The 26225-nt window shown below is 41.8% G+C and overlaps 1 protein-coding gene across 1 annotated transcript in view; it reads right to left on the minus strand.

The window, feature by feature from the left end:
* Positions 1 to 2928: 2928 nt before the first annotated feature.
* LOC138671041 (fibrinogen-like protein 1) overlaps positions 2929 to 26225 on the minus strand; it is a 38000-nt gene continuing 14703 nt past the window's right edge. Inside the window, exons 2-8 of the mRNA XM_069758907.1 lie at positions 18769 to 18876; positions 15640 to 15856; positions 15217 to 15376; positions 13851 to 13948; positions 13523 to 13611; positions 8395 to 8585; positions 2929 to 3644 (exon numbers count right to left, since the gene is read on the minus strand). Of these exons, the coding sequence (XP_069615008.1) occupies positions 3464 to 3644; positions 8395 to 8585; positions 13523 to 13611; positions 13851 to 13948; positions 15217 to 15376; positions 15640 to 15856; positions 18769 to 18828 (996 nt within the window). The 5' untranslated portion in view covers positions 18829 to 18876 and the 3' untranslated portion in view covers positions 2929 to 3463. The remainder of the gene's footprint in view (positions 3645 to 8394; positions 8586 to 13522; positions 13612 to 13850; positions 13949 to 15216; positions 15377 to 15639; positions 15857 to 18768; positions 18877 to 26225) is intronic.

Genomic DNA, 26225 nt, shown 5'->3' on the forward strand with positions numbered 1-26225 from the left:
TTTCAGCATAATAAAGGATTAAATGAAAGGCTGTACATTCTTGTATTTTTTTGAGGGGTTTTATTGTGTTTAGAGGTTAGTTAAGACAGGAAACCACTTCAAATCTATAGCACCATGAGCAAATCCGAAGGACTGTCCCACATACATTAATCCTATCTGATGTATACCACAACAATTGAAGCCATTATGGAGAGAGATATACACAAAGTTATTTAAAGCTTTTAAAAGTAGTAAAGAAAACCTATCTTGTCCACTTAGGACATCACTTTATATTGCTGGGGCCTCAGCAGTCTGCTTTTGTCTGGGCACCAACAGTTCAGTTACCCTATAACGCCACTGATGGGCAAATGAAGGTCGGATGCCCAGATAGGAAACCACTCCATAGATAATGCAAAGACCACAAATCCGACTCTCCAAAATGAACAAAGAATTTAGCTTTATTGTAGTGCAATCCTAACAAAAAAGTGATGTTCTTTATAGATCTGAGATCTTACACCTCAGACCTTCATTAGACAGATTGCCACAGTACAAAGGAGGAGATAACATGGAGGAATCGCTTGCAGATGATGGGTAGTAGCCCTGGTGACTGGCATCACTGCCGGATTCCTTATCTTTGAAATACATGGGCATGCTGGAGCGTCCACTGGCTTAACATATGTACTGTATATCCTGAATGGGGGATCCCTCCTTTATAAACCCAGCCTTAACTATTCAAGCCCTTTAACCAGAACCTATAGACCAAATGACATGTAACAGAATATTTTTTAAACATAGACCTTTATCAATGACGTTAATGTAGGTCTTTTTCAATTTCTTACAATGTGACTATAGTGGTGCGTTTAGTATATTTCAGAAGCTATGGAGTTGAATGAAATCTGTCAGCAGGTTTTTGACATCTAATCTGATATCAGCATAATGTAGAGACCGAGACCCTGATTACAGTGATGTCACTTATTGGGGTGCTTGCTGTAGATTTTATAAAATCCCTGTTTTATCAGCAGAAGATTATCACTAGAGGACTAGTAAACCTGCTGCCATGTAGTCCTCCATATTCAGAGCTTCCTACGTTCCCACCCCCACCACTGATTGCCAACTTTCTGCCTATGAACAGTGTACACAGAAAGCTGTTAATCAGGGATGTAGGCAGGGTTATGAATAGTTCAGCATTCAGAACACTGCTAGATCTGCAGCAGATAAAACAAGGATTTTATCAAAACTACAGCAAGTAGCCCAGTAAGTAATACATCGCTGGAATCGGAGTCTCTGCCCCTTCATTATGCTCTCAGATGGGGCAGAAAAAAAACAGCTAACAGATTCTCTTTAAAAAGGTGAGTTATTATGGTAATCGGAAGGTATCATCTAACCACAGAATAGGTGCTAATTTCTAGATTATTATTATTATTATTATTATTATTATTATTATTTATTATTATAGCGCCATTTATTCCATGGCGCTTTACATGTGAGGAGGGGTATACATAATAAAACAAGTACAATAATCTTGAAAAATACAAGTCACAACTGGTACAGGAGGAGAGAGGACCCTGCCCGCGAGGGCTCACAATCTACAAGGGATGGGTGAGGATACAGTAGGTGAGGGTAGAGCTGGCCGTGCAGCGGTTTGGTCAATCGGTGGTTACTGCAGGTTGTAGGCTTGTCGGAAGAGGTGGGTCTTCAGGTTCTTTTTGAAGGTTTCGATGGTAGGCGAGAGTCTGATATGTTGTGGTAGAGGGTTCCAGAGTAGGGGGGATGCACGAGAGAAATCTTGTATGCGATTGTGGGAAGAGGAGATAATAGGGGAGTAGAGAAGGAGATCTTGTGAGGATCGGAGGTTGCGTGCAGGAAAGTACCGGGAGACGAGGTCACAGATGTATGGAGGAGACAGGTTGTGGATGGCTTTATATGTCATGGTTAGGCTTTTGTACTGGAGTCTCTGGGTGATGGGGAGCCAGTGCAGGGATTGACAGAGGGGAGAGGCCGGGGAATAGCGGGGGGACAGGTGGATTAGTCGGGCAGCAGAGTTTAGAATAGATTGGAGGGGTGCAAGAGTGTTAGAGGGGAGGCCACAGAGCAGGAGGTTACAGTAGTCAAGGCGAGAGATGATGAGGGCATGGACTAGGGTTTTTGCAGATTCTTGGTTTAGGAATGTGCGGATCCGTGAAATATTTTTGAGTTGGAGGCGGCAGGAAGTGGAAAGGGTTTGGATATGTGGTTTAAAGGAGAGATCAGTGTCAAGGATTACCCCAAGACAGCGGGCTTGTGGGACTGGGGAGAGTGGGCAGCCGTTTACTGTAATGGATAGGTTCGTTGGGGAGATCGCGTGAGATGGGGGAAAGATGATGAATTCTGTTTTGTCCATGTTAAGTTTTAGAAATCTAGTGGAGAAGAAGGATGAAATAGCAGACAGACATTGAGGGATTCTGGTTAGTAGGGAGGTGATATCTGGTCCAGAGATGTAGATCTGTGTGTCGTCAGCATAGAGATGATACTGAAAGCCGTGAGATTCTATGAGCTGTCCCAGGCCAAAGGTGTAGATGGAGAAGAGCAGGGGTCCTAGAACTGAACCTTGTGGGACTCCAACAGATAGGGGGCGAGGTGAGGAGGTGGTGTGTGAGTGGGAGACGCTGAATGTACGGTCAGTTAGGTATGATGAGATCCACTGGGGATCTGAGCTGAGACCCCCCATGATCGCCAGATTGGGGTGCTTTTGTCCCCAGTTTGACTATGGATAGGTGATAACTTCTTATAACCTGAATACCCCTTACAAATATGGGCGGCTGTAGGATTATCTAGGATTAATGGAAGTGACTCCCAGTATTTGGAATCTTGTAGTCACCTTTCACAGAGGTTCTACAAGATTATGATCAAATGTCTATTTTCTTCCAGAAATGAAGAAGAGGATCAACATTTCTTATGGAAAAAAGATCATTTTTTTTTGTCCTGACTTCATACCATCATTTTAATAAGAACGAGTCACTTGAAATGCATATGTAATATTTTACCTGGTGTAAATGCTGCTATTCTCCTGAAACTGCCGTTTGTTTTTTGTTTTTCGATCCATTCCTCGTCCTCTCTTCCCTGTTTATAAATCTAGTCTTGTTAGCCAAGATGGTGACATCCTCAACTTTTCTCTATGAAAATCTTCAAAATCACCACGCCTCCTTGTCTAACAAGACTAGAATTCCATAGAAGAGGGGTCCATATCGCAGAGATGGGAGGCACAGGAACAAAAATAAAACCACAACACCAAATTCAGGAGAACCAAATAACGCAATTAATTATTCCTGGCAAGTGACAGCTCTTTAAAAACTGAAGTCCTCGGCTTCTGCCATAATCTGGTTAAACGTGAATTACATTGCTGTCTAGAATACATCTCGTACGTAGAAATATATATTTTGGAGTGACAGGCCGACGTTTCCTCAGATTTTTTTTTTATGCATTCGGTTAAATGTCACTGACAAGTTCACACATTCATTCCATCTCCACTTCCAGCATTGAGAAAAGATGGACGTCTGATCTTCATGGTGGTGAATTTTAGAGAGTACCATAGCCCATGCCAGGTGGACCACACAATGCCATTGTCATACTGCCCCGTATAATTGCCATTTTTATAATACAAGCCGTTTAAGTTTGCTGTATGACACCTGTGAGGAAAAAAAACAAGGAAAAGTAGGATTATTGTCAGCAATGTAGTTACCTGCTTATAACATCTGGGATCAATTCACTTCAGTTTTGTAAGTTTTTCAAACCATGTGTCAGGATTTACGAACTTTCAGTTTTTGCTTTCTGCTCATATTTGTGAGCTTCTTATTCTAGAGTGACTCGCCTATAACATATATATTTACTGTATTTGCAGTGGTTTGCATATGGCCCATAAAGCTCTACTTTGGTCTCATCTGCCCAGAGCACCTTCTTTCATATTCTAGCTGTCTCCCCTACATGACATGTGGAAGAAGGTGTTCTGTCAGAAGAGACCAAAGTAGAACTTTTGTGCTAAATGCAAAACGCTATTTATGATGGAAACTAACACTGCACATCACTCTGAAAACACCTTCCACACCGTCTAACATGGTGGTGGCAGTATCATGCTGTGGGGATACTTTTCTTTAGCAGGGACAGGGAAGCTAGTGAGAGTTGATGAGAAGATGGATAGCGATAAATACAGGGCAATCCTGGAGGAAGCTTCTTTTCAGCTAACAAAAGAATGTATACAGAATGGTACACATATTTTTGCTGTTATGGAATAGCAAAGTAGACCATTTTTTTTCATACAGGTGCAAAGTAAGAAATTAAAACAAGTAGAGCTTATTAGCAATCTAATTCAAGTCAAGGAAAAAGAATTGCGCTGCCCAGATCCGACATAAAGACCGATCCTCCATGACGGCCGGACCAATGCAGTCTTCACTTTTGCATCCTTAATGTGGTCCCAGTAGGCCCCACTATGTCATAGCATGGACAATACTAAATGTTGTAGGTGTAAGGGGTTGCAGTGTACAGTGTCTCGTTCAACCCCTTTTCTGTATGTCTCGTTGTGATACAAATGTGATTAGCAACGTACATATGTAAAACACTTTGCTGCTATTGTACTGTTTATATTGAAATGTTATAGGGAAAGCGCAGTGCTAAATTTAGCCACTAGATATGGACACAGAGATCATTACACTGTAGTAGGAACATGTAATAGTTAACATAGGAGGGGCATGGTGGATAAGGCAGGAAAGACTTCTTGATAGAGACAGTTGGAGCCAGGTTGCTCGTTTAGCTCGGTTGTGCTGGCTAGCCCCGGTCAACACCATGCCACGCAGCGTTGACAAGCACAAAGGCCCAGCCATCTGGTATTGGTGGCCAGTACAGCATTAGAGGAAGCAGAAACTGTGCTAGCAGTGCAGCTTTAGTTGGAACTGCAGTTGCTAGGGAAGACTAAGCAGTTTGGGCAGGTTGCTCATCATGGGACAGCTTATTGCATGGGCCAATGCCTTCAGGACCAGGGTGAAACGGTTGAGGGAGTCCCAAAATGGAGTAAGTCTGCACAGGGAGGTTGCTGAAGAACCGAAAGGTACAGTCCGTCCCGGAAGCGTGCTTAGTGACACAGTGAGGACAGGGACAGAGGAAGAGTTGCATGATGAGAAAGCTGATGTTGGAGCGAATATAGATGCGCTGTGTACGAAGATCAGTAATGTTGTTTATTTAAAAATTTATTTGGACTGTGGCTCATTTTGTGGAAAACTGGACCGAGGAAGCCTCCAGAAACATACAGAGGGACCGGACAATGCAGGTGAGGAAGCCATAGATATGCAGAGCTCTGTATCTGAAAGGAGGACAGGGAGCGCTAATGCAAATGATCTCAGCCACTTCTACCACCCTGGCCCTCCCTCACATAGGTGTCCAGGATGCCAGCCACAAAAGACAGCCCAGGTCTGGCTGCCACTGAGGATCGGACTGGTTGCGGGACCAAAGCAGCACAAATCTTTTTGTTCAACTATAATCCCAATGCATACCTATACAGTTGTTGTATAGGGAAGAAGATCCTGCTGATGTATAGCTCCACTGTGGACCCATTATGTGAATATGATCTTGTCAGCAATGAAACCTTTTGTTATAGGAAGCTTCAGTGTTTCCCATTACATTTATTGATAAAGGAATCCATCATACTAATAATTATCTTAGCCTTCTCTATTTGGTAACCACAGAGCTGTTTTCTGTAGGCCTCCACGCTCCTCAAGACCAGAGGTGGAATTTGCTGTTGGATATTAATGAGGCATTTCTGGACCCAAAGACTTATGAAGCATACCCTCCTCCCTATGCTAAGATCAGTCTATTTAGTGGTCTTCTTGTCCCATTGAGAACCATAAATGTCAGCCGATATGTTTTCTCTTATGTAAGTTGGTGTGTGGTTGGAGGTATTCAGACTTATGACTCTTTGGCTTTGATCAGATCGGATCTGATATTCTTCATTTCTCTGGGGCTTTAAGTCAAACAGCATAAAAATCTGTTAAATACAATTCACCTAGGAAAAACATGAAATAACAGGGTCTTCTGGTTAAAAATTTTACCATTTAGTTATTTTACCTTTTATTTATTCCAGAGGCTTATAAAGTGTAAAAATAACAAAATCAGCCATATATTCTGCTGTCCCTGTATCCGATGTTGACCATGGTCATTGTAGACACTTCACTGCAGGAGTGAAATCACAACTACAAAGACTTACTGATCGGGAATTTAGATTGTGAGCCCCATCGAGGACAGAGATGATAATGTGCAAAATGTAAAGCGTTGCGGAATATGTTAGCGCTATATAAAAAAAAAATAAAGATTATTATTATATGACCACTGCAGCCAATCGCTGGGCTCAGGTGATTGGTTACAGTGGTCACATGCTATAGTCATGAGGTCATCACTGCAGCATGTAGTAGAGAGGTAGTGCTCATGTGGAAAGTGGGTATGTAAGGGTATGTGCACACGTTGCGGATTTTGCTGCGGATCTGCAGCAGTTTTCCCTGAGTTTACAGTACTATGTAAACCTATGGAAAACAAAATCCGCAGTGCACATGCTGCAGAAAAAAACGCGCAGAAACATAGCGTTGTTAATTCCGCAGCATGTCAATTCTTTGTGTGGATTCCGCAGCGGTTTACACCTGCTCCATAATAGGAATCCACACAAAAATCGCATAAAATGCGCGGTAAAAATCTGCTGGTAAAACGCAGTGCGGAAAAATGAGCAGAGGTTCCATCTACGTGTGCACATAGCCTAAGGCTGATTTTACTATTTTTACACAAGACAAACTGTCGGAATAAAAAAAAATTAAACCTGGACAAACCACATAAAATAAAACTTGGGAAAAAAAAACAGAAAGCTTTTCATGCATATCTTTGTATGAACACCTTACAGTGTATTTAAATATTAAACATAGACAAAAATGTGATTAAAGGGAGGGTTCACTGTACACTTTTCCTTTTTATCAAGGCCACGTTCACATCTGCAGAATTTGGTCAGTATTTTACCTCAGTATTTGTAAGCCAAAACCAGGAGTGGGTGATAAATGCAGAAGTGGTGAGGTGACGTGTTTCTATTATACTTTTCCTCTGATTGTTCCTCTCCTGGTTTTGGCTTACAAATACTGATGTAAAATACTGACCAAATACTGCTAGTGTGACGGCAGCCTAATACTTTCCTCTGATTCTTCCTCTCCTGGTTTTGGCTACAAATACTGAGGTAAAATACTGACCAAAAACTGCTAGTGTGACGGCAGCCTAATACTTTCCTCTGATTCTTCCTCTCCTGGTTTTGGCTACAAATACTGAGGTAAAATACTGACCAAATACTGCTAGTGTGACGGCAGCCTAAGACTTTCCTCTGATTCTTCCTCTCCTGGTTTTGGCTACAAATACTGAGGTAAAATACTGACCAAATACTGCTAGTGTGACGGCAGCCTAAGACTTTCCTCTGATTCTTCCTCTCCTGGTTTTGGCTTACAAATACTGAGGTAAAATACTGACCAAATACCGATTGTGTGAATGTGGCCCTAAGGGGTTTTCTGATCGTATGCTGCTGAATTACAGGTTATCCTGCTGCTGTGGCACCCATGGGTCATACAGTATATAATCTATGGGTAATCTGATGACTAATTTTTAAATCTTCAGCAGTATGTATGGAGGAAATGTGGAATTAGACTGTGTTCACATACAGCGTTTTTTTTGTTTTTTTTTTGCTGCGTTTTTTAATGCAAATTAAAATCTACTTTTTACAGTACCAGCAAAAGCTATGAGACTGAAAAAATCTCATGGACACGCTTGTTTATTTCCTCTGTGAAGTTGAGAATTTTTTTTAAAATCTGCAACATGTTGGTTCTTTCAGCGGTTTTGTAGCAGTTTTTCACTGATAGAAAGCAATAAAAAAAGTGAAAAAAATGCTGAAAAAAATGCAACAAACGTCCTTGCAGCATTTTCCACTGCGTTTTTGAAGCATTTTTGGTGAATAAAATTAGATCTGTTAAACAATGTACTGTGCACAGAGCACACATGTAATCAGAGATCAGGTTTTGGCTTCAGAAACAAACTCCGCAGTGGTGCTGCGTGTGAACATGGCCGTACACAGTTTACCGTTAAAATCCTAGATCTATTAGTGCTGAAATCGTCAATATGATCTTTGGAAACTGAATTTTGAAACCAGACAGAACCCATAACCCGTGTAATGATATTACATAGATACAGAACCACGTCATTTATTACATAGATGCAGAACCACGTCATTCAGGAGGCGATGTGAGCACACGCCTTCCAGGTCCTATTTCACTTTCCATCTCCGGCAGCATGAATGCTTGATTTACTCCTGGGAACCATTTTCTTTATGTTTTGTATACTGTTTTTATGTAATATCCCTAAAATTATATTTACCTGTTAAACCACCAGCCACATTTATTTTCTTTTGCACAGTTGCCCTTGGTATATCTGTCGTTATCATTATCCACGGTGCTAAAGGGCATGCCTTTGAGCGAGGCGGACCACTGTTCTGCAAAGTTACTTCCTCCATCCAGGGCATCTCCAGCATTGCCAGAGTAGTACCCCAACCACAGCTTGTACTTGTCCTGTAATAATAGTGTAGAGCATGTATTTAGCATGGTGTCCTATACAAATCATGGTTAATTCAAAGGGGTTCTCTGATAATTATCACCTATCCTAGGATGTCATCAATATCAGATCATAAGAATCTGAAACCCGGCCCCCCTACCAATCAGACAATCGCAGGTCCCACAACCACTGGAAGCACAATATATGTAGCTGAAATACCACAGCGCCATACACTGTGTAGTGGCCATTCTTGGGTACTACAGCTCAGCTCCTATTCAACAGTAGTGAAGAAACTTTGTATTATTTTTCATTACAGAAATATGTTTCTTTCTTCAAAAATATATCCGTCACTTTTTTGTCTTATGCACTGATCATTAGTTTTTTTAGGCTCCGTTCACACATCTGTGTTTAAACACGTACGTGAGAAAATGGTACTGGTGGCATAAATGTTTTGGAGCAGTGTGTCATCAGTTTAAGGGCCGTGTGTCCGTTTTTACCATCAGGGGGTCATCAGAGTTTTTATCAGAGGGATAAATGACTAAATTACAAAGATTCTCCTATACATTTTAATGTTAAATACAGACAGCACATGGATGGTACACGGATGGGATGTACATATTTTTCACTTGTTTTGTCCCTTTTCATCTGTGATACCTGAGAAAAACGGACATGGGATTATAATGGCCGTGTGTTTTGTCCGTGAAATAAACAGAACTCGTACGTGCAACATGGACGTGTGAATGAGGCTCTGATCTCTCTACATATCTGTGGTCACTGAGGGATCAATTTACATCTGCTGTCTAAGGCCGGCGTCACACTAGCGAGTTTTACGGACATATGAGCGCAAAAAATACGTCCAGAAAATACGCATTGCACACGGCCCAATGATTCTCTATGGGGCAGCTCCTATATGCCGTATATTACGCATCCGTAATATACGGTATGTTACGGGCGTAGAAAATCGCAGTATGCTGCGTTTGTCAGCGTATTGCGCAAAAAATACGCCAATGAAAGTCTATGGGGGCGAGAAAATTACGGATTACACACGGACCATGCGTGTGACTTGCGAAAAATATGCAGCGGTGTTAGAGAGAAAAGCCGGCAATTCAGCGCGGTGTACAATAAAATCACACTGACAGAATAGAATAGGTAGAATAAATGTCTACACATAGTATAGGTATATATATATATATATATCAGTGAGACACACACACACATATATATATATATATATATTTATATTTAATTCAGCGCTAGATAGCAGAAAAGCCGGTAATTCAATTACCGGCTTTTGCTATCTCCTTCACAAACCCGACAGGATATGAGACATGGTTTACATACAGTAAACCATCTCATATCCCTTCTTACATTACTAAAGAGGAATATGTAATAAAAGAAGTGTCTTTGTGTCAAATTTGGGGTCTCTAGCTATTAAATTAAAGGGTTAAATCCCGGAAACAAAATTGGCGTGGTCTCCCGCGCAATTTTCTCCGCCAGAGTTGGAAAGCCAGTGACTGAGGGCAGATATTAATAGTCTAGAGAAGGACCATGGTTATAGGACCCCCCCTGGCTAAAAACATCTGCCCCCAGCCACCCCAGAAAAGGCATATCTGGAAGATGCGCCTATTCTGGCACTTGGCCACTCTCTTCCCATTCCCATGTAGCGGTGGGATATGGGGTAATGAAAGGTTAATGTCACCTTGCTATTGTAAGGTGACATTAAGCCAGGTTAATAATGGAGAGGCGTCAATTATGACACCTATCCATTATTAATCCAATAGTACGAAATGGTTAATAAAACACACACACACAATATTAAAAAGTATTTTAATGAAATAAAGACACATGGTGTTTTAATATTATTATACTCTTAATCCACCTGAAGACCCTTGTCACCTGAAACAAAGGTAGAAAAAAACAAACAACAATATTCCGTACCTTCCGTCGTTACAGTCTTGTCCCACGCTGTAAATCCATCTTTTTACACCCAGTCTCACTGATATATATATAGACTGTATATATGTTTTTAAGAATATTTGAGCCAATGGATCCATGATATGTCCATTTTACAAGCCTGCGAGAAAAAATCGCCATAGGGATGCCATACGGATGACACACGGATAAATTTGTGCGTAAAAATCGCATCCTCGCATTGAATACGGAACTGTGTTTTGGGACAATTACTGCATATTACGGCCGTAAAAAACGGACCGTATTTACTTACGCTTAGTGTGACGCCAGCCTAACTGTCAATGGATAATGGAGGAGAAACTGGAGGGAAACAGAATGGTAAAAGGGGAAAATGCTGAGGCTTCTAGTGAAGGGGGAAAAACTGGAGGATACAAGTCATAAAACGCCGAAAATAGTTATTGCTCATGTGCACACACAAATAGGACAGCATTTTGATTTCTGGCCTAAATGTGCACTTACCTTTGACTACACTTCACTAAATGAAGTGACTGAATAAACGACAGTGAATTGTAGAATAATATCGGCAGTTTTAGGGCTCAGTCAGATGTCAGCGATTTTTCTCATACGCAAAAAAGCTTCATCAGTGCATGTGGTCAGAGTTTGGTCAGTGTCACCTTTTACCATCAGAGATGGGCCGACTTTCATGAAATTTTTTTTTATGTTTCTCAACCTTCTATCAGTCTGTGAAAAATGGATGGCATCCCAATGCTGTCTGATCTTTTCATAGATCCATAGACTTGCGTGGTTGTTTGGTCTGAAACTCTGATCAACATCGGCCAATTCTCCATGCTTTTCTGCGGACCACTCGGTCAGAGGAAAATATTAGGACTAGTTAACTAAGGCTGGTTTCACATTTGCGTTTTTTGCCGCTGCATTTGTACCGCATATAAACGCATGTGTCGTGTTTTCCTATATTTAACATTAAAAACGAATGCGTCTTTTTTTGTTCGCGTTTGGCCGCATTTGACGATGCATGCGTATTTTTGTCGCTTGCGGCTTGGCGTGGAAATGCAACATGTAGTATTTTTAGAGGCATCTATTTGCCACCAGGAAACGCATGTGTTCGATTGCGCACGGTTTGCGTAAAAAAAAAAAAAAAAAAAAGCATTGCTGTCTATGTAAACGCATGCGTTTTTAAGCACATGCGTTTGGTTGCGTTTTTGAACGCATGAGTTTCCATAGAGAAAAACAAGTCTAGACACTGATAAGCCACCCCCCACCATCAAGGTAACATAGTAACATAGTAACATAGTTAGTAAGGCCGAAAAAAGACATTTGTCCATCCAGTTCAGCCTATATTCCATCATAATAAATCCCCAGATTTACGTCCTTCTACAGAACCTAATTGTATGATACAATATTGTTCTGCTCCAGGAAGACATCCAGGCCTCTCTTGAACCCCTAGACTGAGTTCGCCATCACCACCTCCTCAGGCAAGCAATTCCAGATTCTCACTGCCCTAAGGTGATAAAGGGATCCAAACCCTAACCCTAGCCCTAACCCTAACCCTAAGCCACCATCAAGGTAATAAAGGGATCCAAACCCTAACCCTAACCCCAAAGGGATCCAAACCCTAGCCCTAACCATAACCCCAAAGGGATCCAAACCCTAACCCCAAAGGGATCCAAACCCTAACCCTAACCTCAAAGGGATCCAAACCCTAACCCTAACCCCAAAGGGATCCAAACCCTAACCCTAACCCCAAAGGGATCCAAACCCTAGCCCTAACCCTAACCCCAAAGGGATCCAAACCCTAACCCCAAAGGGATCCAAACCCTAACCCTAACCCCAAAGGGATCCAAACCCTAACCCTAACCTCAAAGGGATCCAAACCCTAACCCTAACCCCAAAGGGATCCAAACCCTAACCCCAAAGGGATCCAAACCCTAACCCTAGCCCTAACCCTAACCCCAAAGGGATCCAAACCCTAACCCTAAGCCACCATCAAGGTGCTAAAAGGGATCCAAACCCTAACTCTAAACCTAACCCTAGCCCTAACCCTAGCCCTAACCCTAGCCCTAACCCCAAAGGGATCCAAACCCTAACCCTAGCCCTAACCCTAACCCCAAAGGGATCCAAATCCTAACCCTAACCCCAAAGGGATCCAAACCCTAACCCTAACCCCAAAGGGATCCTAACCCTAACCCCAAAGGGATCCAAATCCTAGCCCTAACCCCAAAGGGATCCAAACCCTAACCCTAGCCCTAACCCTAAGCCACCATCAAGGTGATAAAGGGATCCAAACCCTAACCCTAGCCCTAACCCTAACCATAGCCCTAACCCTAATGGGAAAATGGAAATAAATACATTTTTTTTAATTTTTCCCTAACTAAGGAGTTGATGAAGGGGGTTTGATTTCTATTTATAAGGGGTTTTCTAGTGGATTTTTATGATTGGCAGCTGTCACACACTGAAAGACGCTTTTTATTCCAAAAAATATTTTTTGCGTTACCACATTTTGAGAGCTACAATTTTTCCATATTTTGGGCCACAGAGTCATGTGAGGTCTTGTTTTTTTGCGGGACGAGTTGATATTTTTATTGGTAACATTTTCAGGCGCGTGACATTTTTGATTGCTTTTTATTCCGATTTTTGTGAAGCAGAATGAACAAAAACCAGCTTGTGAAATTTCTCATCATGCGTACCAAAAGCGCAAACGCAGGAAAAAACGCATGTAAACGCGTACAAACGCTGCGTTTTTTTAACCGCATGCGACAACACATGCGTCTAAAAAATGCAGCGTTTGCACGCGTTTACATGCGTTTTTTCACCACTTACGGATGCGTTTTAAATGCCGCGGATTTAAACGCAAATGTGAAACCAGCCTAACCCATAGACTATCATTGGTATGAGAAAACGTGGTTGTATGTAGCTATGATGTATATATCTAGTACATGTGGTGGGAGTACGTTCACTGTATGGAATGAGTGCATGCATGTGGGCCCCCCGCTACGTCCTATGCAGCCCATCAGTCACGTCTTACCTCCTCATTGGTAATTCTGAAGCTGTCGTAGATTGCATATCTTGTATTCCCATGCCAATCCGTGAGATCTATCTTCAGAGACATTTCTCCTGTTCGGTGACAGAGAGGAATAATCTGTCATTAGCTTTGGTAACGGCCGCGTATAATCTGTACAGTTCTATTAAGACTAATGTAAAGTGATGGCTTCTATCACAGTATACGTGTAATAATGGATGACAGAGATGGTTCATCCAGTTTAAGGGACACTTCCGCTTTCAGGTTGGGGCTAGAACTGAACTCTTTTGACATTGTGGAATTTTACATTTATGAAATAAAACCGGACACTTACGGCCGCTCAGCAGGTGAAAAATGTGATCGTTCCCCAGCCAGTGTTCGTCATTTCTGTTCCTAAAGAGGCCAAATCCTTTTTTATACTCCTGCCAATTCCTAGGTGGCAATGGGAGGCAGAGAAAGTCTAATCAATGGCTACAAGCATTTTACAGATAACAAGTATTATACAGTTCGAGTAGAAAGGGCGGATATTGTATTGGTACAATCTGTGCACAGGGGCCCAAGAGGTAAAGGGCCACTATCACCTCCAAAGCTGCAAGCAGCTTCTATCACAGACATATCAAAGCGCTACCGGACAGCAAAGGGCCCATTTACCGTTCTTGCACAGGGTCCCTCTTCAGCCCCTGACCAGTAGAGTAGTCTCATGCCTATAAGGCTCCGCAGTTACGTATCATTGTGAATGTTCTTATTCACTTATTATTTTTATAGCTCATTAGTTTTGCAAGGTTCAATTATTCTATGATTGCGTACTCTACATTATATAGGGTACTCCGGGTAAAGCAGGTTGTCAGCTATCCTCAGAATAGGCGATAACTTGCTGATGGGTCTGACTGCTGGGACGCACACCTGTCAGCAGATCGGGGAACTTTTATCCCCGATGGAGATCATTAATCATCGTTACAAGAAGACATGGCACGGGTAGTACGCCCAACCAATACTTCATTCATTCCCTGTGGGGCTGCTGGAAGAAGCTCCTCCGCCCAATTCCTGCATGGATAAATGTTCCCCCTGATGCAGATTGGTGCTGATCTCAGCAGTCGGATCCCCATCAATCAGCAAGTGATCACCTGTCTCGCTGATAACTCATAACTTTTCCTAACCGGACACCCCCTCTAAGAATACGAGATAGAACTGATCAATGACATTTCATTATTATGAGCATTACTAAGCTGCTTTACAGAATTAGCCTCAATATGTCTGTCCAGGAGCGCTCCCGAAGACTGACAGATTGGACCAGCGGCATGGTCTCTCCAAATGTGTAAGACGTCAGCTTTGCGTCAGCAGCATCGGGGGAGCGCAGGGGCACAGAAGATGGAGCCAGCGATCATGTTCTTAAGGTTTCATTATTAGTGGCCTTAAAAGATCCCTCGCAAATCTGCGTAAAGTCTGAAACAACAAGTTTCCTGTACTTGTGGATGTATCCAGAATTTTATCATCCATCTCTGACTGGCTGCAGGATGGGAAGCAACAGATCTGGATCTCTGTGAGGGTGCTCTGGATAAATGAGCAGAGAAGTTTGGACGTATTTGGAAACCCCCCAATCGTTAGGTTCATCTGCCGTTATGCAATACACAAACCTACAGTGATCCTCTACAAAGTATAACTCCCATATCGGCCGCATTTCCATAGATTCTACTACTTACCTGTTAAAACTAACTTTTCCATTGCTGCGACGTTGGATTACTGTCCATCCTCCTCCGTCGGACATGTCACAATACACTGTGAATGGCTCGGTCTGGTGGCCCGGCTGTACACGATAGTAGCCACTTTGCTTCCTACCACTTTCAAAAATATCTGAGCAATCTGTGGGGAACATTGATCATATGTCCAGTAATGCAACAATGTATCACCAGACAATGCATCCAAGGCTAAGAAGATACCGGATAGGCACAACACAGATTCTACATTAGGTGACCCCATTATACTTGGACAATAATGTTCATCGGTCACAAATCGTAACTGGTCACTATCCAGAGAATGTAGAGCCGTTCTCGATCCCCAGAGAACGTAGACATCTCTCCATGTCTGGGGAACAAACCTAGAAACCCATCCGGGTGCTTCCATACCTGCATCCCGGACAACAAGGTTCCCATCGGTTGGAGGAATGTGGACGTTTTCAGTTCTACTTTTAGCCACGTTGGTCTTGTAATATTTGCTCTTGACGGAGTGATAGTTGTTTTCTCTGAGATCTTTCAGCTGCAGTCTTCCCAACTCCAGCTTGTTTTCCAAGACTTGGATCCGGTGGAGAAGTTTTGCATTGTCCGTGCGGCACACATCTACGTCCTTTCCAAAGAAAGATAAATGACAATAATGCATTCATGCACAGAGGACTGACCCGTCTGTTTTAGGAAATATTAGCGTTTCCTATAAAATAACAATTCTGGGGCGATTTTTCTTATAACTCGACTTTCCATTAACATTGAGTCGTTATCTAGAAACTTTGCCGCTATCCGTGTGAAATGGAGTCATGGAGCATTTTTACTTAGATTTCTGCATTTTGCCATTCCTCTGTTATTCTTTCTGTAAATGTGTGATTATAACTGACACCTGAACATTATCATTCTTTTAGACATGTCAGTGTACCAATTTATCAGACTTTGCTCCAGCAATTTGCAGACCCTTACATTAAAAACCTGATTTTTTTTTACCTTATTCTGGACAATTTATTAGAGAAATTACCATCAGCCAACAATTTTTTTTATATGGAAAAATTGCAAATCCTTATTATATATGGATGAAACATTTTATATGCCTCTAATTTAATATATACTGATGTGAAGACATTAGCAGAAATGACTGTAAACTGAATAATGAAGATGATAAGCTTCGTCCCAAAGCGAATCAAGGCCACAACGTTTTTAAAGGACACTGGAAAGACGTCTGTGTGAATTTACAGATGATTGCCAACCTTTGCAATCCAATGTAGACATCTCATATATGGCGTAGTTAACTAAACTCAACACACTTGCAGACTCAAAGGTCAAAAACTGGGAGGCAATGTGCTAGCTATGATTTTTTTATTTTTGCAAATTACCGCAAAGGTTTTTTGTAGAAACATTTTATAGATCCGAAAAGGAAGTCAAATATGTAAAAAAATAAAAAATAAATCTTAAGTGGAGTTACAGCACTGTCCACTAGATGTCACTTTGTCTCTACATTAAATAGGCTGCTGTAGTTGAGCAGTTGGGGCATATTCAGACCTACATACAAATCGGTCCAAGATAGGGCCACAATGCACAGGCTGCCTCATACGCTCGAGTCGGGAGACTCACGGCGAGTCCGTGCATTGTGGTGCGCTCTTGGACTGATTTTTATGGATTTCTGAATGCACCGTGAACCTGATAGCCAATACATGCTGCCAAATCCACAGGCAGCGTGAATCCGGGACTAGCTGTATGATCTCAGCCCGGTATGTCTGACTCTAAAAACGTTGCAGCCGGCGGGGTCCGAACCGCGTTGGAGACGACAAGGGCAGTCGGGTCCCCAGCGGCTTCTCCCCGCTTGCTGCCAGTCATTGGTCTCTCCATATACGCGCAAAAGCTATCTGTGTTTATAGTATGGATGAAAGACAAGACACTTTCTGCAATTGTCCTCACCAGTAAATAGATGAGGGTCCTAAATAGGGATCTGGCTCTATTCATGCAAAATTTGAAAAAGAGGTATTTAACTAAAAATGGATTTTTTAAATTAGGCAATTTATACTCCTTGTACTTCTATAATGGGATCAGGGGGGATTTCTGATCACTTCTAGTCCAAAAATGGAGCAAACGGAATACACATGACTGAGCAATAGTTTTATTAGAGGCAGAGCCGTGTCCCAGTACAGCCCATCCGGCTCTCACCTGCTGAGTCTACTGGGGGCTGCTTTAGAAAATTGTTCATGTGAACTGAGCAATTGACAATAGTAGCACTAAAAATGGCTTGTGAATGTTGTGGATGAGGATGTATAGAAGAATAAGCCATTATTCTGTATTCCATTATGCCTTCTGTTTGTCACTTATGTTTTGCAAATATTTATCTCCAGCAAGTATTACTTAAGAGTCAGTGATCCCGAGGTTAATTGACTCCTGGATTTTGCTGGATTAATTCCTCTCATCTTGGCAAACATCGTGATAGGTGAACGAACCAATAAAGTGTAAAAGGTCCTTGATGACAGTGTTGTTGGCCGATGCATGTCTTCTTATTAGTATGCAGTACTATGACATAGTGTTACCAGAGTAACAAATAAAGTGGCACTCTGTAGCACTATAGCATGTAAGCATGAAATATGAATTGCATTACTGCTTTAGAAAATAGGTAAAATGAGAATACTTTGCACATAATACATGTATACCCAGCAGCCATGATAAGGCGATTCTCTTTGCTGGGAACCTGCCTAATGTGATTCCTCTCCTAGCCTACATGGAAATGGGAAGGTGGGATACTGCTGTAATTAAATCTGCAAGAGATTGATGGGTGGAGCGCTCGGTCAGAGAGGTGCAAACTTGGTAGCCATCTATTTGTTAGCTATATATGGAGATGGCTACTTTTAGTAAGCACCTGTACACAACTGTTTTCTGAATTGAAAGTGATGGTCAGTCTTTTGTTATTTGTATATAGGCTCTCTGACTGAACACTCCACCCATCAGTCTCTGGCGGTTTTAATCACAGCAGGATCCTACCTTTCCATATCATTAAAAACACAAAAATTGAGCTTGGATTAAGTTGGTATACATGCAGCATATAATTGTAGGCTATCAGCCCAGGAGAGGACCCGTATTAGGAGAGATCCCAGCAAAGAGAATCGCCTTATCGTGGCTGCTGGGTACACATGAATTGGCTGATTTATGCGCTAAGTATTCTTGCTTTTTTCCTATTTTGTAGAGCAATAATGGAATTCTTATTTCCTATATTTCATGTTTGCATTCTATAGCGCTACAGAGTGCTATGTTACTTGTTAGTTATTTATCGAGATGGCTACTCTTAGTAAGCACCTGTACACACCTGTTTTCTGTTTAGAAGTGACGGTCAGTCTTTTGTTATAGGATTACCAGATGTCTGTCAGGGAAGAGAACTCAAGGTTTTTTAGTTCCAGTGTTTGTGTCAAAAGTTTACTGAAGGACAAATAATATAGAGGAACGGACAATAAAATGTATATTTCATACAATCTATCGGTGGAGGGTCAAATATTAGATGTAAATGAGAATTCAGCTTACCTGGAGCCTTGGTGCAGACAGACCATAGTGCGGGAGAAGAAGGGCAAGAATCAGCCACATTATTGATGTCTATTCTTCCAAGAAACACCTCAAGGCTTCCTGTGGTCACTGTGATGGACAATATTAAAGTAATATATGATCAGATTGATGCAGGGGCATCATAATAATGGGTGCAAGGGTTAAAGTCACTCCCGGGACCTTGGGCCTAGAAGGACCCAGAAGGGACCATTGGGCCATTGAGAAGACCAATACTATTCCAGACCCATAATACTTGGGAGTCCAGTTGGAGATATTGCATTGGAGCCCACAAACGAAGGTTAAACCACTGGGTTGATTAATTGCATATAGAATAGAGGTTATTATTACCGGTTACCGTATATTACGGGTAAATGGCCGTTTCTGGCTACTGTCAACCCAGAAGGGCTTAAAGGGGTACCATAGTTATTAAGGTTGAAGGAAGACTATAAGTCCATCTAATTCAACCCATAGCCTAACCTAACATGCCCTAACATGTTGATCCAGAGGAAGGCAAAAAAAAAGTTGAGTATAAATAGAACCCATTGAAGCGCTCAAGACGCGAAATGGCCATCGTCCAACATGTTCCACACAAGACTCTCCTGCTTCGACTTTTAATGTGAACCAATGAAGTAAATCTTTTGGGTCGGTGAATGCCACCTTTTTTCCTCTGCATATGGACATGGTATAAATAGGTATAATCTACATAAAAGCTGAATATGTTTGTAATAAATATCATTTCATATCTTGCACTTATCTGGAGTTGCAGTAGGTGTTAAAGGGCACCTATCACTTTGTACCTACAGGCCGATCAGTGGACAGTATGCTATAGAGAAGGAGAATCCGAGCAGAAGGATATATACTGTAGGTCTGTTGGAAAAGATTCACTCTAATTTATTTCTAGAAATCCCTGTTGTTTGTATGCATATGAGTCCAGTGGGCAGTCCTACTAGTGATTGACAGCTATGTGTCTGCTCTATAATGCCCTGCCTGCAGACCAGATACCACTTTCAACATGACAGGTTCCCTTTAAGGAACACAAGTCGAAAAGTTTGGCTTGTAACATTTAGCAAGGATCATCTATAATGCAGAGAGAGAGTTAAGACCACCATACACATTAGATTAAAGTTGTCCGAACTCTCCCATTTCAACTGGACGAGCCTTCTCATTTAAATAGCATTATACAACACTGTAATAAAAGAATTAGTTCCTATTCCCCGCCACTATTGAACTATGGAGGTGATTAGTCGACACCATGGATTTCACCACTGCGGCCAGTGACTAGCTGCAGCATTCACATTAACACAGCGTCACAGGGGCAGATACTGGAATAGGGAAGCATCAGCTCAGGAGCAGAGACTGGTTGGTAATGTACTACTCCTTTGCTTATTATATAGCTTCTTAGTCTTTTTTTTTAGACTGGTAAAGGTTGTATTATATTTTCTGTTGGTTGTGTAACTTCTTATGATAACCACTATACTGATCTCTAAGACAGATCAGCTTTATAATATCCTATCAAATAAGTGTGGCACTGTACCATGCCATGTCACTCATTGACCATCATGTTGCACTCATTAAGACAGTGGCAGTAATGTAATACTTGGCTATGGAATACATGTCTGCTACCAGTTGCATGGAAAAACACTTGCTTAATAGCCATAGGCTTTCCTGCAACAATATTGATACACCTAATGGAGACATATTTAAGGTCATCATCCCTAGTGTATCTGAGAAACCAGGTTTATAAACAAAACTAGCTGAAGAGCCCGGCGTTGCCTGGGCATAGTAAATATCTGTGGTTAGTTATAGCACGTCACTTCTCTTATTTTCCCATCACGCCTCTCATTTTCCCCCTCACATCTCTCATTTTCTCTCTCACACCTCTCATTTTCTCCCTCACTCCTCTCATTCCCCCCTAACACTTGTCATTTCGACCTCACATCTGTCATTTTCCGATCACTACACTATTTTCCCTCACTCCTCTCATTTTGCACTCACACCTTTTCATTTTCACCTCACACCTCTCATTTTCACCTCAGTATATACATGTTTGTCATCTCCCTTATATATAGTATACACCTGTATGTCATCTCCTGTATATAGTATATACCTGTATGTCATCTCCCCTGTATATAGTATATACCTGCTGTGTGTCATCCCCCCTGTATATAGTATATACCTGTATGTCATCTCCTCCTATATATAGTATATACCTGTGTCATCTCCTCCTATATATAGTATATACCTGTATGTCATCTCCTCCTATATATAGTATATACCTGTATGTCATCTCCTTCTATATATAGTATATACCTGTATGTCATCTCCTCCTGTATATAGTATATACCTGTGTGTCATCTCCCCTGTATATAGTATATATCTGTGTGTCATCTCCTCCTGTATATATTATATACCTGTATGTCATCTTCTATATATAGCATATACCTGTATGTCATCTACTCCTGTATATAGTATATACCTGTAGGTAATCTGCTCCTGTATATAGTATATACCTGTGTGTCATCTCCTCCTGTATATAGTATATACCTGTATGTCATCTCCTCCTGTATATAGTATGTACCTGTATGTCATCTCCTCCTCTATATAGTATATACCTGTGTGTTATCTCTCCTGTATATAGTATATATCTGTGTGTCATCTCCCCTGTATATAGTATATACCTGTGTGATCTCCTGTATTAGACCTCATTAACACGTTATTTGCTCAGTATTTTTACCTCAGTATTTGTAAGATAAATTGGCAGCCTGATAAATCCCCAGCCAACAGGAAGCCCTCCCCCTGGCAGTATATATTAGCTCACACATACACATAATAGACAGGTCATGTGACTGACAGCTGCCGTATTTCCTATATGGTACATTTGTTGCTCTTGTAGTTTGTCTGCTTATTAATCAGATTTTTATTTTTGAAGGCTAATACCAGACTTGTGTGTGTTTTAGGGCGAGTTTCGTTTGTCAAGTTGTGAGTGTTGAGTTGTGTGTGGGGACATGCATGTAGCGACTTTTGTGAGATGAGTTTTTTGTGGCAACATGCGTGTAGCAACTTTTTGTGTGTCGAGTTGCATGTAACAGGTTAGTGTAGCAAGTTGTGTGCAGCAAGTTTTGCACATGGCGAGTTTTGCGCGTGGTGAGTTTTATGTCTGGTGCCTTTTGAGTATGTGCAAGTTTTGTGTGAGGCAACTTTTGCATTTGTTGCAAATTTTGTGCATGTGGCAATTTTTCCGCGTGTGCAAGTTTTGCGTGTGGCGAGTTTTCCATGAGGTGAGTTTTGCACTTGTGGCGAGTTTTACGTGAGCCTAGTTTTTGCATGTGGCGAGTTTTGCGCGTGGCGAGTTTTGAGCGGCGACTTTTGTGTTTCGACTTTTATGTGGCGAGGTTGGTGTATGTGTGGTGAAATGTGTGCTGAGGGTGGTATATGTGTTCAAGCACGTGGTAGTGTGTGGCGCATTTTGTGTGTGTGTTCATATCCCCATGTGTGGTGAGTATCTCATGTCGGGGCCCCACCTTAGCAACTGTACGGTATATACTCTTTGGCGCCATCGCTCTCATTCTTTAAGTCCCCCTTGTTCACATCTGGCAGCTGTCAATTTGCCTCCAACACTTTTCCTTTCACTTTTTCCCCATTATGTAGATAGGGGCAAAATTGTTTGGTGAATTGGAAAGCATGGGGTTAAAATTTCACCTCACAACGTAGCCCATGATGCTCTCAGGGTCCAGACGTGTGACTGTGCAAAATTTTGTTGCTGTAGCTGCGACGCTTCCAACACTTTTCCTTTCACTTTTTTCCCCATTATGTAGATAGGGGCAAAATTGTTTGGTGAATTGGAAAGTGCGGGGTTAAAATCTCACCTCACAGCATAGCCTATGACGCTCTCGGGGTCCAGACGTGTGACTGTGCAAAATTTTGTGGCTGTAGCTGCGACGCCTCCAACACTTTTACTTTCACTTTTTTCCCCATTATGTAGATAGGGGCAAAATTGTTTGGTGAATTGGAAAGTGCGGGGTTAAAATTTCTCCTCACAATATAGCCTATGACGCTCTCGGGGTCCAGACGTGTGACTGTGCAAAATTTTGTGGCTGTAGCTGCGACGGTGCAGATGCCAATCCCGGACATACACACACACACATTCAGCTTTATATAGTAGATAGGATATTGGCATGGCTGACTGGATTCTAATCCTATTGCCACCAGTCTTTGTTAAATTAACCACTTTACCCCCCAATGTGGTTTGTATGTTAATGACAAGACCAAAATTTACAATTCTGACCAGTGTCACTTTATGACTCTTAATATGACTACGATATATATAAATATATGTAATAAATACTCTTAATATGAGTCTCAATAACTCTGGAACGCGTCAATGGATCTCATTGTGTTTATTTGTGGAAAAAATGGAAATTTGTCAAACATTTGAACATTTTTGCAAGTTTCAAAATTTTAAAACTTTTCTGGTGTTTGATTCACCCTTTCCTTACCCGCTGGCTGCATGGTGGCTGCAATATTGGATTGAAGTTCATTCTCTGTCCTCCGTAGTACACGCCTGCGCAAGGCAAGATTGTCTTTTTTCTGATCTGGGGTCGGATGAGGGCTTATTTTTTGCGCACCGAGCTGATGTTTTTAATTATACCATTTTGGTGCAGATACGATCTTTTGATCGCCCGTTATTGCATTTTAATGCAATGTTGCAGATAGCAAAAAAAACGTAATTCTGGTGTTTTGACTCTGTTCTCACTACGCCGTTCCTTTTTTTTATTGATAGATCGGGCGATTCTAAATGCGGTGATACCAAATGTGTGTAGGTTTGATTTTTTTTTTTTACTGTTTTATTTTGAATGGGGCGAAAGGGGGTGATTTAAACTTTTATTTTTTTTTAAATCTTTTTCATATTTTTAAAAACTTTTTTTTTTACATTTTTGGCATGCTTCAATAACCTCCATGGGAGGCTAGAAGCTGCCACAACTCAATTGTCTCTATGTAGTAGAATTACAGCATTGCTATGAGCGCCAACCACAGGGTGGCGCTCATAGCAACCTGGCATCGACAATCACAGAGGTCTTCAGGAGACCTCTCGTTGTCATGCCGACGCACTGATGAACCCCGTTCACGTGATGGGGGTCATCGGTCTGCGCATTTCCGGCCTGATGGCACTTGTTGAATGCCACTGTTAGAGTGAACCCCATAAGATCTGTCCCAGGGTTCACCCAGCGATATACAGTTTTTTCGGAGTATATTTGGTGGGCTGGATCGGGGCTCTAATGTGGCTCTCCATCCCCGTGGCCTGGTCCCATTCTCCCAGGATTTGAATCCGTCCGGATCCACAGCGTGCTGGTGCAGCTACCGGGCCCACTAGGACATATCCATACATCCAGGTCAATAAGTATCAGGTCACAGGGATGTATGGATATGTCTAAGGTGATAAAGGGGTTAATAAAGGGGGGAGACTTTCAGCACCTGGGCAGATTCTCCATGGGCAAGAGTGCTTTTCCAGCCACCAGTCTTTAAACTTTTCTGTAGCATGTGTGCACACAGCATTCTATTAATGAACACTGCAGCGCATCCAATGGTGGATTATGTCCGATGCTGACCAGTGTCGGTGTAATAAACAATAAGTCCAATGTAAGTAATACAACCTCCAAGACATGGAATAAACAGCAATCCCCAGTGAGCTGAATGTCTTAATGGGATAAAGAGGCAAAGAAATGAATGCTTTAAAAATACAATATTTTATTACAAGATATTAAAAGTTATTTTAAAAATGAAAGGGATTTAAAAAAATTCGGCCTACCGTCACTTGACTGTTATTGATGTAATCTACTAAGATTTACTATATGTGCACATCCGGGGAGCAGCTGATGCTGTCATATTGACTGCTGTTACATACATAAGGCACTTTGCCCTTTATCGCCATCAGTTTCCAAGGATGATCACATATATTTATTATCTTTATTTAAACAATATTATCTATTTCTAGTTTGGGCGCATATTGTTGCTTTTCCACACAGCTAAAAAAAAACACCTTTGCACTTTTTTTTTAAATCCTTTTGTTTAATTTTTAAAAGAATTTTTAATATCTGCAAATAAAATATTGTATTTTTATAGTATTCATTTATATGCCTCTTTATCCCATTAAGACATTCAGCTTACTGGGGATTGTTGTTCATTTAGTGCCGGTGTAAGACTAGTGGACCATATTATCGGGTAACTATCCCTGAAGACAACAATGGCGTTATGTGAATGATGCGTTTATATATATATAACTAGATGGTGGCCCGATTCTAACGCATCGGGTATTCTAGAATATGCATGTCCACGTAGTATATTGCACAGCCCACGTAGTATATTGCCCAGCCACATAGTATATTGCCCAGCCATGTATGTCACAGGTTAAAAAATAAAAAATAAACATACTCGCCTTCCGATCCGAGGGCCTGTTGTAGTTCTGTCACCGCGCGGCAGCTTCCGGTCCCAGGGTGTGATGACGTCGCAGTCACATGACCATGACTTCATGGCAGGTCCTTCTGGCGCAGACGCGCAGGACCTGTGATGACGTCACGGTCACATGACCGTGACGTCATGGCAGGTCCTTGTCGTATACCATCATTGCCACCGGAACCTGCCGGTTGCATGGAGCGGTCACCGGAGCGTCGCGAGCAGCGGGAAAGGCGGCGGAAGGTGAGTATATAATGATTTTTTATTTTTTTTAACATTAGATGTTTTTACTATTGACGCTGCATAGGCAGCATCAATAGTAAAAACTTGGTCACACAGGGTTAATAGCGGCGGTAACGGAGTGAGTTACCCACGGCATAACGCGGTCCGTTACCGCCGGCATTAACCCTCTGTGAGCGGTGATAGGAGGGGAGTATGTGGGCGCCGGGCAGTGACTGCGGGGAGGAAGGAGCGGCCATTTTCTTCCGGACTGTGCCCGTCGCTGATTGGTGGTGGACTCGTGGCTGTTTTGCCGCGACCAATCAGTGATTTGGATTCCATGACAGACAGAGGCCGCAACCAATGAATATCCATGACAGACAGACAGAAGGACAGAAAGACGGAAGTGAACCTTAGACAATTATATAGTAGATGTGATATGGTAGTGTATAATGTATAGTGTGAGATATGTATTGTTAGTATAACAGACATAGTGTGTAGCAGGGGTATAGGGAATATAAAGTATTAGATAAGTATAACTCTGTTAATGTATGGAGATCTGCCCAGCTACATACTGTAGGGACAAACATAGTTAAAGTTTAGGACTAGCCCATAGTGGGAGGTGAAAGCCCCAGTAAAAGAGGACTACTTCCTGATAGTCAGATAGGGAAGTACAGTAATCAAGGTAAAGTTCAAGTGCAGAGGGCTGCAAGTGCCAGCAAGAGTCTATCGTTTGAGGCAGTGGAAGGCCTTACTGGAATCCCTTGCGG

The sequence above is a fragment of the Ranitomeya imitator genome, chromosome 3 (genome assembly GCF_032444005.1).
Source record: "Ranitomeya imitator isolate aRanImi1 chromosome 3, aRanImi1.pri, whole genome shotgun sequence".
Classification (NCBI taxonomy): domain Eukaryota; kingdom Metazoa; phylum Chordata; class Amphibia; order Anura; family Dendrobatidae; genus Ranitomeya; species Ranitomeya imitator.